This window comes from Oncorhynchus mykiss, chromosome 4, assembly GCF_013265735.2.
Source record: "Oncorhynchus mykiss isolate Arlee chromosome 4, USDA_OmykA_1.1, whole genome shotgun sequence".
NCBI classification, from domain to species: domain Eukaryota; kingdom Metazoa; phylum Chordata; class Actinopteri; order Salmoniformes; family Salmonidae; genus Oncorhynchus; species Oncorhynchus mykiss.
In genome coordinates this window covers 36347501-36360000 of record NC_048568.1, presented here as the reverse complement: position 1 = coordinate 36360000, position 12500 = coordinate 36347501, and the positions used below count along the sequence as shown (strand labels likewise).

Here is a 12500-nt window from a genome sequence, read left to right as displayed (position 1 = left end):
AGCCTGAAATGTGGCAAAAGGTCGCAAAGTTCAAGGGGGCCGAATACTTTCGCAAGGCACTGTATATTGTCTACTATTCCGTGACACTGTATGGATGTGAAGACATTGGGACACGTGGTTATGTTACCATGGCAATACTAGCACACCACCTGTAGTAGAAGGCATGGCCAATACCTTGTTTTATTGTAAGGAGTATAGTTGTGTATGTTTCTAGGAGTTCGTTCATAGCTCAGTGAGAGGACAGGGGGGAGATAGATTAATTAACAAAGTCATGTTTAAATGGGTTGTTGAACTTTTTCTGTTACTGTCGTGTCCTCTACTGCATGCTGTTTGTTGTTGTCGCAACAGTACTGAATCAAACACTGCTATCAGTTGACATCTTCTGCAAAGATCTGGATTCCTGGTCTTCCCTGGTATCACGATATTACAAATGCAATGGAGATTTCTGCATTGATTGTAGATATGAAGCTCATGATGGGAATTGGTTCTCAGCCAGGCATTGAACATGCTATTGTTCTGAGCATCGCTGCTATTCTATATGTAAGATGTGGCATCTCATATTGAGCCAGGCATTGAACATGCTATTGTTCTGAGCATCTCTGCTATTCTACATGTAAGATGTGGCATCTCATATTGACACATTTTACCAATGGGGGGAGAAAAAATCAATGATCATCCAGAATACTGCCTGCTGAATGAAAGTGGTTGATACCAGCTAATAAAGACATGTTGTGCGTGTTTGACGTCGACTGCACTGCACAGAGTCACTGATCTACAAATCACGTTTTCTCCCAAAGATATCCTCAGTATTATGTGATCAGGATGAACGATTCTTCGCCCTGCTGCACGTTGCTTCTCCAGGTTGCCTGTAACAAAAAAGTTGTTGATATATTTGAATACATTTATTTTTCTTCTTCCGTCTCCTTCCAGACGGAAGGCAAGGTGGGCGTGACGTTCAACATCGGCACGGTGGACATCAGTGTGAAGGAGTTAAACACTGCGATCAATGACGGGAAATATCACCTGGTTCGATTCACAAGGAATGGGGGAAACGCCACCCTGCAGGTGGACAACTGGCCAATCAACGAACACTTCCCCGCAGGTACCAACCAATATATCCGTCTGGCATCTCAAACACTAACCTTTGACCTGATTGTTAACTTGTGTTAATGAGAAAGAGTTGGTCCCAATTCATTCCCTTGCCTTCTTCAATGGTGACTCTTTGATGTTCGCAGATCTGAAGGGTCTGGATAAGTACAAGCAGTGTAATGGTGGAGCTTCTGCCAATATTTCTTCCACCTTACATATCTGCAAACATCGAAGGTTCAGGGCCTAAGGGTTAGGGCCTAAGGGTTAGGGCCTAAGGGTTAGGGCCTAAGGGTTAGGGCCTAAGGGTTAGGGCCAAAGGGTTAGGGCCTAAGGGTTAAGGCCAAAGGGTTAGGGCCTAAGGGTTAGGGCCTAAGGGTTAGGGCCAAAGGGTTAGGGCCTAAGGGAAAGGTCCAGGGAGTGAATTGGGAACTGTGAAAGTTAGACCTCTGTTAGACCCACTGGACATCACCTGTTTACAAAGGTCAACTGACAAGGCTGTTAAGTCATAATATCAGTAGGTAGTGGATGAGTATACAGCCCATGCTTGGTTCTATCCCACAGTGGGACGAAGGACACTAGCATGCTGCCAAGCACTCCAATTTACTGACGTGAGAACAGATGTGAACTGGTGAAATGATGCTTTGCCCCTTGCTCCAGTCTATTCCCCCCCAGTCTTAAAGGGTATATGCTAGAGTTGGGAATTGCCAGGGACCTCACGATACAATATCATCACAATACTTACGTTCCGATACAATATTCATTGCGATTTTCATGATTCTCATGATTCTACAGCATACAGTGGTTCTTCCTTTAGAAATTGTGGCCTACTGCAACACAGCTTGCAGGGTGCCGCAGAATTATATGACACGTTGTTTGAGTGTCAGCCATTGTGGCCAGAATGACACAATTTACAACAATCTGCCACCATCTACCACAAACAGTCTCAAAACAAAAAATAAGCTCAAAACTTTTAAACGAAGAACCACTGTATGTATTGCGATTCCATACTGTGATTTTATTGCGATTCACATTCCAAACATATTGCTCACTATTAACAGTGCTTTCAGAAAATATTCATACCTCTTGACTTTTTCCACATTTGTTTGCATTACAGCCTGAATTCAAAATTGATAAAATATTTGTTTTTTTCTCACCCATCTACACACAATACACCATGATGACATCACAATACCCCATGATGACATCACAATACCCCATGATGACATCACAATACCCCATTATGACATCACAAGGACATCACACCCTCAGTTACCTATGCACATCACCAACAACAAGTTCAACAATGTTAGGAAACAGTAGATAAACTCTCTCAGATGTTTTCAGCTAATTGCGTTCAAATGGCGCTTATAAATGATGGGACTTGTCTCAAGCCACTTTTTGACAATTTAATGGGAACTTGCCTGACAGCCCATTTGAACGATACCAAATAAATTTGATTGACAACTAAGGGATATGCTAACTGTGGATAACAGTCATTCAAGTTCAGCATAACTAGCTAGCAAAGTAATTTGCATTTCTTGGTGGCTAACCAAATCATGCCTGCATCTCTAGCTGTAGCCACAGAAAAACAAAATGGAGGAGAAGTCGGCCACTCACCAACTCGTCCAATAACAAATCCTCCCATTAGCTAGCTAGCTAACGTTAGGCTCCATGTGTATAGCTAACTTATATAATAGATAGGCTAGCTAGTCCAGTCAGGAGAGCATCCTGACGGGTTGCATCACTGCCTGTGGTTGCAACTGCTCAGCCTCCGACCGCAAGGCACTACAGAGGGTAGTGCGAACGGCCCAGTACTACACTGGGGCCAAGCTTCCTGCCATCCAGGACCTCTTCGCCAGGCGGTGTCAGAGGAAGGCCCTGAAAATTGTCAAAGACTCCAGCCACCCTAGTCATAGACTGTTCTCTCTGCTACTGCATGGCAAGCGGTACCGGACTGCCAAGTCTAGGTCCAAGAGGCTTCTCAGCAGCTTCTACCACCAAGCCATAAGGCTCCTGAACATCTAGTCAAATGGCCACCCAGACTATTCACATTGTCGTCCCACCCCCCTCCACACCACTGCCACTCTCTGTTGTCATCTATGCATAGTCACTTCAATTAACTCCACCTACATGTACATATTACCTCAACTAACCGGTGCTCCCGCACATTGACTCTGTACCGACACCCCCCTGTATATATTGACTCTGTACCGGCACCCCCCTGTATATATTGACTCTGTACCGACACCCCCCTGTATATATTGACTCTGTACCGACACCCCCCTGTATATATTGACTCTGTACCGACACCCCCCTGTATATATTGACTCTGTACCGACACCCCCCTGTATATATTGACTCTGTACCGGCACCTCCCTGTATATATTGACTCTGTACCGGCACCACCCTGTATATATTGACTCTGTACCGGTACCCCCCTGTATATATTGACTCTGTACCGGTACCTCCCTGTATATATTGACTCTGTACCGGCACCACCCTGTATATATTGACTCTGTACCGTCACCCCCCTGCATATATTGACTCTGTACCGGCACCCCCCTGTATATATTGACTCTGTACCGGCACCCCCCTGTATATATTGACTCTGTACCGGCACCCCCCTGTATAATTGGCTCTGTACCGGCACCCCCCTGTATATATTGACTCTGTACCGGCACCCCCCTGTATATATTGACTCTGTACCGGTACAGAGTCAATATTTTGGATTGATATTGTGATTGTCGGTTTGTTTCATATCTGCAAAGTAGTTAAAACGCTGTCAATTCCACTTTAACTTAACCAGTCTGAATTAATGCCTTAACTTAACCCTATAGTTGTTTCTGGTTTAACTCTATCCTAAACCTTAATACTTAACTTAATCCACTGGGTATTAATGCCTTAATTTAACCGTAAGAGTTATTTCAGTGTACCTAAACTTAACATATTTGTCACAGAAAGTCAGAAATTAAGTCAATTTATTCGTCAAAAATAGACATTTGTCCAAAGACTTTGGGACATGAAGTCAGACTTTGATATCTTGTTGAGTCAACAGGGGTTTGAGAGCCAATCCTCCACTCCTTAGTTCTGGTTAGCTATGCAGAAAAGCCCACAGGACCTGATAGAAAGCCTGGGATTCAAAATGGCTGACGTAGCTAAAGACAGGCAGGACTTGGATGATGACATTTGTAGTGCTTTATTTGAAACAGCCTCCCCTAAGGTTTCTTACACATCTTACACAGACTTGGCCCATTTCTCCCTTCCTCAACCCTGTGACATACCAGCCCAATAGTACGCTAGCTGCTAGCGACCTCCTAGAACTGGAAATAAGATTACATCTGAATCCAGAGAGCTCCAGGCGACCACTGTCCTCTTGTCTTGTCTGCCCAGTTGTTTGTGTAGGGGTCAGGGAAAGTACAGATACAGAAAACCATTTCCGTCAAGCTCTCTTTCTCTCTCTCACTTTCTCTCTCTCGCTTTCTCTCTCTCGCTTTCTCTCTCTCTCTCTCTCTCTCTCTCTCTCTCTCGCTTTCTCTCTCTCTCTTTCTCTCTCTCTCTCTCGCTTTCTCTCTCTCTCTCTCTCTTTCTCTCTCTCTCTCTTTCTCTCTCTCCCGTTCTCTCTCTCTCTCTCTCTCTTTCACGCTTTCTCTCTCTCTTGCTTTCTCTCTCTCTCTCTTTCTCTCTCTCTCTCTCTCTCTTTCTCTCTCTCTCTCGCTTTCTCTCTCTCTCTCGCTCTTTCTCGCTTTATCTCTCTCTCGCTTTCTCGCTTTCTCTCTCTCACTTTCTCTCTCTCTCTCTTTCTTTCTCTCTCTCGCTTTCTCGCTCTCTCGCTCTCCCTCTCGCTTTCTCTCTCTCTCGCTCTCTCTCTCTCTCTCTCTCTCGATTTCTCTCTCCCTCTCTCTCTCCCTCTCTCTCGCTCTCTCGCTCTCTCTCGCTCTCTCTCTTCTTTTTCATCTGTCTTTCTCTCTCTGTTGTCCTACTGCTCTCTCTCTTTCTCTCTCTCTCTCTCGCTTTCTCTCTCTCTCGCTTTCTCTCTCTCTCTCTCTCTCTCTCTCTCTCTCGCTTTCTCTCTCTCTCGCTCTCTCTCTCGCTTTCTCTCTCTCTCTCTCTCTCTCTCTCTCTCTCTCTCTCTCTCGCTTTCTCTCTCTCTCGCTCTCTCTCTCGCTTTCTCTCTCTCTCTCTCTCTCTCTCTCTCTCTCATGTTCCTTTTTTTTAACCTTCCTTCTTACATTTTCTTTATTATTCGCTAACACAAGCGAGGATGGGTTCAATTGTTCTCCTAACTATATTTTGTATGGAGGTCTGCACCTATCTTCCTAGCCTAGCAGACTTTAAACATTATTATGCAGTCTTGCAGAATGATCCTTTAGTGACTCACGTTTAGGACTTGTAGAACAAGTGTACTTTGTCTTCTCTTTGTTTATTGCCCCAGTAGGCTGTTCCTAATGATGTCTGACCCATTAGACTAGTCTACACTGAGTATACAACATTGTCTTCCCACGACATAGACTCACCAGGCGAATACAGGTGAAAGCTGTATCTCTTGATAAATCCACATCGATCAGTGTAGATGAAGTGGAGGAGACAGGTTAAATAAGGATTTTTAAGAGTTGAGACAATTGAGGTATTGATTGTGTATGTGTGCCATTCAGAGGGTGAACGGGCAAGGCAAAATAGTGCCTTAGAACAGGTAGGTAGGAGCCAGGCGCACGGGTTTGTGTCAAGAACTGCAACACTACTGGGTTTTTTCACGATCAACAGTTTCCTGTGTGTGTCAAGATTGGTCCACTACACAACTGTGGGAAACATTGGAGTCAACATGGTCCAGCATCCCTGTGGAAAGCTTTAGACACATTGTAGAGTCCAATGCCCTGACAAAATGAGGCTGTTCTGAGGGCAAAAGGGGGTGGGGTACTTCTTAATATTAGGTGTTCTTAATGTTTTGTACACTCAATGTAGTGGAGAAACGTCATCATCAATACTAGCTGCAGTTTGTGCCAGTGTTAAATGTTTGCTCTCTGGACCTTCCTAAAGAGCTAGTTTTCATGCAGTCAAAGTACATCTACATGCACACAAAAAGAGGTATTGAACTGATTTTGGCAGAAGGCCTGCTTATCTTAATCGGCATGTGGTCATGATCAAAGTTAGCATACACTGATTGAAACACCTGGTTTTCTGAGCAATCTTTCAAATTCTTAGGACAAGTAAACAGTTTAATCGGCGTTCAAGCACATGTGTCAGCACCGGGTAGTGCCAGCACCGGGTAGTGAAAGCACCGGGTAGTATCAGCACCGGGTAGTGTTAGCACCGGGTAGTGTCAGCACCGGGTAGTGTCAGCACCGGGTAGTGTCAGCACCGGGTAGTGTCAGCACCGGGTAGTGTCAGCACCGGGTAGTGCCAGCACCGGGTAGTGAAAGCACCGGGTAGTGAAAGCACCGGGTAGTATCAGCACCGGGTAGTGTTAGCACCGGGTAGTGTCAGCACCGGGTAGTGTCAGCACCGGGTAGTGTCAGCACCGGGTAGTGTCAGCACCGGGTAGTATTAGCACCGGGTAGTGTCAGCACCGGGTAGTGTTAGCACCGGGTAGTGTCAGCACCGGGTAGTGTCAGCACCGGGTAGTGTCAGCACCGGGTAGTGAAAGCACCGGGTAGTATCAGCACCGGGTAGTGTCAGCACCGGGTAGTGTCAGCACCGGGTAGTGTTAGCACCGGGTAGTGTTAGCACCGGGTAGTGTCAGCACCGGGTAGTGTCAGCACCGGGTAGTGTCAGCACCGGGTAGTGCAAGCACCGGGTAGTGTCAGCACCGGGTAGTGTCAGCACCGGGTAGTGTCAGCACCGGGTAGTGCCAGCACCGGGCAGTGTCAGCACCGGGTAGTGTCAGCACCGGGTAGTGCCAGCACCGGGTAGTGCTGTGCCAGCACCGGGTAGTGTCAGCACCGGGTAGTGTCAGCACCTGGCAGTGTCAGCACCGGGTAGTGTCAGCACCGGGTAGTGCAAGCACCGGGTAGTGCAAGCACCGGGTAGTGTCAGCACCGGGTAGTGTCAGCACCGGGTAGTGCCAGCACCGGGTAGTGCAAGCACCGGGTAGTGCAAGCACCGGGTAGTGTCAGCACCGGGTAGTGTGAGCACCGGGCAGTGTCAGCACCGGGTAGTGTCAGCACCGGGTAGTGCCAGCACCGGGTAGTGCAGTGCCAGCACCGGGTAGTGTCAGCACCGGGTAGTGTCAGCACCTGGCAGTGTCAGCACCGGGTAGTGTCAGCACCGGGTAGTGCCAGCACCGGGCAGTGTCAGCACCGGGTAGTGTCAGCACCGGGTAGTGTCAGCACCGGGTAGTGCAAGCACCGGGTAGTGTCAGCACCGGGTAGTGTCAGCACCGGGCAGTGTCAGCACCGGGTAGTGTCAGCACCGGGTAGTGCCAGCACCGGGTAGTGCAGTGCCAGCACCGGGTAGTGTCAGCACCGGGTAGTGTCAGAACCTGGCAGTGTCAGCACCGGGTAGTGTCAGCACCGGGTAGTGTCAGCACCGGGCAGTGTCAGCACCGGGCAGTGTCAGCACCGGGCAGTGTCAGCACCGGCAGTGTCAGCACCGGGCAGTGCCAGCACCGGGTAGTGCCAGGACCGGGTATCCTAAGCCTCCCTCTTATGCGTGAGTGAAGTGCAAAGCATGTAAACGTTTTTAAATTAACTACATTATTGTGTGCATTTAACTGTGGTCATTGACTCTGATCAACTCTAACCAGAAAAGTTGCTAAATGCTTGATGAATTCCTTTTCCTGTTTGAACACTTAAAAAGTTAGAAAACAGAGAGCATTTTGTCATTTTATCCAAGTGATAACATCAAGTTCCTTTCTATTCAGTCTGCATACTTGAAAGAGAGATCGAATATGTGATAATGAATTTTTCTTCTCCCTCTTGTAATTTGCATTCAGTGATTAGTAATTCAACAATGATAGATTTTTTGGCCCCCTCACTTGTAAAAGCATTGTCATGTCTTGAGTAATTACGGGTTAGGCTGCACCCTCATCGATTACCTCCCTCGCACTCCATGAATGCTGAACCGGGAAAGCCTGTGTGTGTGCTTGTGCACGCGTGTCTGCCTGCCTGTGTGCACACAGATGTTTGTGTGTGTGTGTGTGTGCGTGTGTGTTTGTGTGTGTGTGTGTGTGCGTGTGTGTGTGCGTGTATGTGTGTGTGTGTGTGTTCATTGGCTGGTGAATAGGGATCAGAAGAGGTGTCTGTTGGTCTCTTTATGGGCTAGTTCTTACAGAACAGGCTCAGGGACTGTTCATTGGCTGGTGAATAGGGATCAGAAGAGGTGTCTGTTGGTCTCTTAATGGGCTAGTTCTTACAGAACAGACAGGCTCGGGGACTGTTCATTGGCTGGTGAATAGGGATCAGAAGAGGTGTCTGTTGGTCTCTTAATGGGCTAGTTCTTACAGAACAGACAGGCTCAGGGACTGTTCATTGGCTGGTGAATAGGGATCAGAAGAGGTGTCTGTTGGTCTCTTTATGGGCTAGTTCTTACAGAACAGACAGGCTCAGGGACTGTTCATTGGCTGGTGAATAGGGATCAGAAGAGGTGTCTGTTGGTCTCTTTATGGGCTAGTTCTTACAGAACAGACAGGCTCAGGGACTGTTCATTGGCTGGTGAATAGGGATCAGAAGAGGTGTCTGTTGGTCTCTTTATGGGCTAGTTCTTACAGAACAGACAGGCTCGGGGACTGTTCATTGGCTGGTGAATGGGGATCCGAAGAGGTGTCTGTTGGTCTCTTAATGGGCTAGTTCTTACAGAACAGACAGGCTCGGGGACTGTTCATTGGCTGGTGAATAGGGATCAGAAGAGGTGTCTGTTGGTCTCTTAATGGGCTAGTTCTTCCAGAACAGACAGGCTCGGGGACTGTTCATTGGCTGGTGAATAGGGATCAGAAGAGGTGTCTGTTGGTCTCTTAATGGGCTAGTTCTTCCAGAACAGACAGGCTCGGGGACTGTTCATTGGCTGGTGAATAGGGATCAGAAGAGGTGTTTGTTGGTCTCTTAATGGGCTAGTTCTTCCAGAACAGACAGGCTCGGGGACTGTTCATTGGCTGGTGAATAGGGATCAGAAGAGGTGTTTGTTGGTCTCTTAATGGGCTAGTTCTTCCAGAACAGACAGGCTCGGGGACTGTTCATTGGCTGGTGAATAGGGATCAGAAGAGGTGTTTGTTGGTCTCTTAATGGGCTAGTTCTTCCAGAACAGACAGGCTCGGGGACTGTTCATTGGCTGGTGAATAGGGATCAGAAGAGGTGTTTGTTGGTCTCTTAATGGGCTAGTTCTTCCAGAACAGACAGGCTCGGGGACTGTTCATTGAACATCTTACCACCTTTTAGTGGTGAACGGCCAAAAGGCAGATGGAAGTTTGAGGTTTTCTCATTTGTTTTTACATGTTGTCCAAATGTCTGTGATCTCAGAGCCGTTGTCGATACAATAATCTCTGTGGTGTGTTTTTCTACCACAACTACTTCATCGGTTTGCACACCTATCATGACGTTGCCATTCCAGCAAGAAAAAACAAAATAAACTAGACATCATCCCCGTTATTTTGCTTTGAGATCGTCAAACGTCCTTACATAGGGGCCCTTGGACTTCAAAAAATATTTTCTGTGAGGTTAGACACACTTTTAAAAAACGATCAAGGTAAATATTTACAGCTAAGAGACGGACTAAACCTCTCAGACCCCTGTCCATGCCGTCAGGGCTACTGCTATCAAACAGAGCGAGAGTTTTTGATCCGATGATCCAATTTGAAATGGCATGATCCTTCAGTGTGCTGCTGTCTAGCTGTCGGCTGTTTCAGGGTGACATCCAACCAGGCATGATGGGAGATGGAGCTGGGCCAAGCTCTGTGGGAGCGAGAGAGAGAGGAACATGCCATCAAAAGGAACAAAGCATTTGACGTACATAGATACAGTATAACTGCATGTTACGTTCCCTCTAGACCCATTCATCCATTCTGCAACGTGCCCCGCTCAGCTAAACATCTGTTTCTCTCTCTTTCTGTATTTCTCTCTTTCTGTTTGTCTCCCTCTCTCTTTCTCTTTCCGTGTCTCTCTCGCTCTCTTTCTGTGTCTCTCTGTCTCTCTTTCTGTCTCTCTCTCGTTCTGTGTCTCTCTCTCTTTCTGTGCCTCTCTCTGTCTCCCGCTCTGTCTCTCTTTCTGTGTGTCTCTCTCTGTGTATCTTTCTGTCTCTCTCTGTCTGTGTCTCTGTCTCTCTCTCTCTCTTTCTGTGTCTCTGTCTCTCTCTTTCTCTCCCTCTCTGTCTCTCTCTCTCTTTCTCTTTCTGTCTCTCTCCCTTTCTGTGCCTCTGTCTCTCTCTCCCTCTGTCTCTCTCGCTCTGTATGTCTCTCGCTCTTTGTCTCTCTCTCACTGTCTTTTTCTCATTCATAATCTCTCTCTCCCTTTCTCTGTGCCCTTCTCTCGCTCTCTTGTTTCTCTGTTTGTGTGCAGCTCCTCTTGCTCTGAGAACACATTCTCATTTACAGCAACGACTTGGGGAATAGTTACAGGGGAAAGGAGGGGGATGAATGAGCCAATTGTAAACTCGGGATTATTAGGTGACCGGGATGGTTTGAGGGCCAGATTGGGAATTTAGCCAGGACAGCACCAACTCTTATGATAAGTGCCATGGGATCTTTAATGACCTCAGAGAGTCAGGACACCCGTTTAACGTCTCATCTGAAAGATGGCACCCTACACAGGGCAGTGTCCCCAATCACTGCCCTGGGGAATTGGGATATTTTTTTAGACCAAAGGAAAGAGTGCCTCCTGCTGGCCCTCCAACACCACTTCCACCACTTCCAGTAGACAATGACCCTAAGCACACAGCCAAGACAACACAGGAGTGGATTCCGAACAAGTCTCCCATCCAGGAACTGACCAGGACCAACCCTGCTTAGCTTCAGAAGCAAGCCAGCAATGGTATGCAGGGTGGCATGCTGCTGATAAATACTCATGTACCCTACTGGCCAAACATGATTACCTCTCTATCTCCAAAACAATCTCTCTCTTTATCTCTATGTCTCTTTCTCTCACACTCTCTTTCCTACAGGCCTACAATCCTATTTTCTCCACATGCACAGAGACACAGAGAGAGAGATAAGCAGCCCCTTTCTCTGCAGCAGCCGCCCCTTCGCCTCTCGGTCTAACTCATGCTTTGAACGCCGTCGACAGCTCAGGGCAACATGATAAATGATGATTGCTCTGTCTCTTTGTCTGTCTGAGAGGAGAGAAGATACTGAGGAAATAGAAGCTCAGTCTGAAATAAAGGGATGGAGTGAGAGAGTGGAAGAGAGAGCAAGAGAGAGAGAGAGAGAGAGAGAGAGAGAGAGAGAGAGAGAGAGAGGGGTTGAGGGAGGGAGAGATCGAAAGAGAGAGAGAGAGATTGGGAGAGGTTGTGAAGGTAGAAGGAACAGCAGAAAGAAGGAGAGGAGAGAGAAAGAGAGAGGGAGGAGAGAGGCAGGCAGAGATATAGGGAGAATGAGTGATGCAGGCAGAGATAGGGACAGGGAGAGGGAGAAGGAGTGATGCAGGCAGAGATAGAGGGAGAGGGAGAAGGAGTGATGCAGGCAGAGATAGAGGGAGAGGGAGAAGGAGCATTGCAGGCAGAGATAGAGACAGGGAGAGGGAGAAGGAGCAATGCAGGCAGAGATAGAGACAGGGGGAGGGAGAAGGAGCAATGCAGGCAGAGATAGAGACAGGGGGAGGGAGAAGGAGCAATGCAGGCAAGAGATAGAGACAGGGAGAGGGAGAAGGAGCAATGCAGGCAAGAAATAGAGACAGGGAGAGGGAGAAGGAGCAATGCAGGCAGAGATAGAGACAGGAAGAGGGAGAAGGAGCAATGCAGGCAGAGATAGAGACAGGAAGAGGGAGAATGAGCAATGCAGGCAGAGATAGAGACAGGGGGAGGGAGAAGGAGCAATGCAGGCAGAGATAGAGACAGGGAGAGGGAGAAGGAGCAATGCAGGCAAGAGATAGAGACAGGGAGAGGGAGAAGGAGCAATGCAGGCAAGAGATAGAGACAAGGAGAGGGAGAAGGAGCAATGCAGGCAGAGATAGAGACAGGGAGAGGGAGAAGGAGAAATGCAGGCAAGAGATAGAGACAGGGAGAGGGAGAAGGAGCAATGCAGGCAGAGATAGAGACAGGGAGAAGGAGAAGGAGCAATGCAGGCAGAGATAGAGACACGGAGAGGGAGAAGGAGCAATGCAGGCAGAGATAGACACAGGAAGAGGGAGATGGAGCAATGCAGGCAGAGATAGAGACAGGGAGAGGGAGAAGGTGCGATGCAGGCAGAGACAGAGAGAGTGAGAGATCTGGTAATAGATGAAGAATGATACAGTGGAGGACAGTGAGGATGAGCTGGACAGACAGACAAGAGA

At 47.8% G+C, this 12500-nt stretch overlaps 1 protein-coding gene across 5 annotated transcripts in view; it reads left to right on the top strand.

The window, feature by feature from the left end:
• Positions 1–12500, top strand: part of nrxn3b (neurexin 3b) — a 610311-nt gene that overhangs the window by 501354 nt on the left and 96457 nt on the right. For all 5 annotated transcript variants that reach the window (XM_036976206.1, XM_036976207.1, XM_036976208.1 and 2 more), the window contains one exon: positions 931–1102. In XM_036976206.1, the coding sequence (XP_036832101.1) occupies positions 931–1102 (172 nt within the window). The remainder of the gene's footprint in view (positions 1–930; positions 1103–12500) is intronic.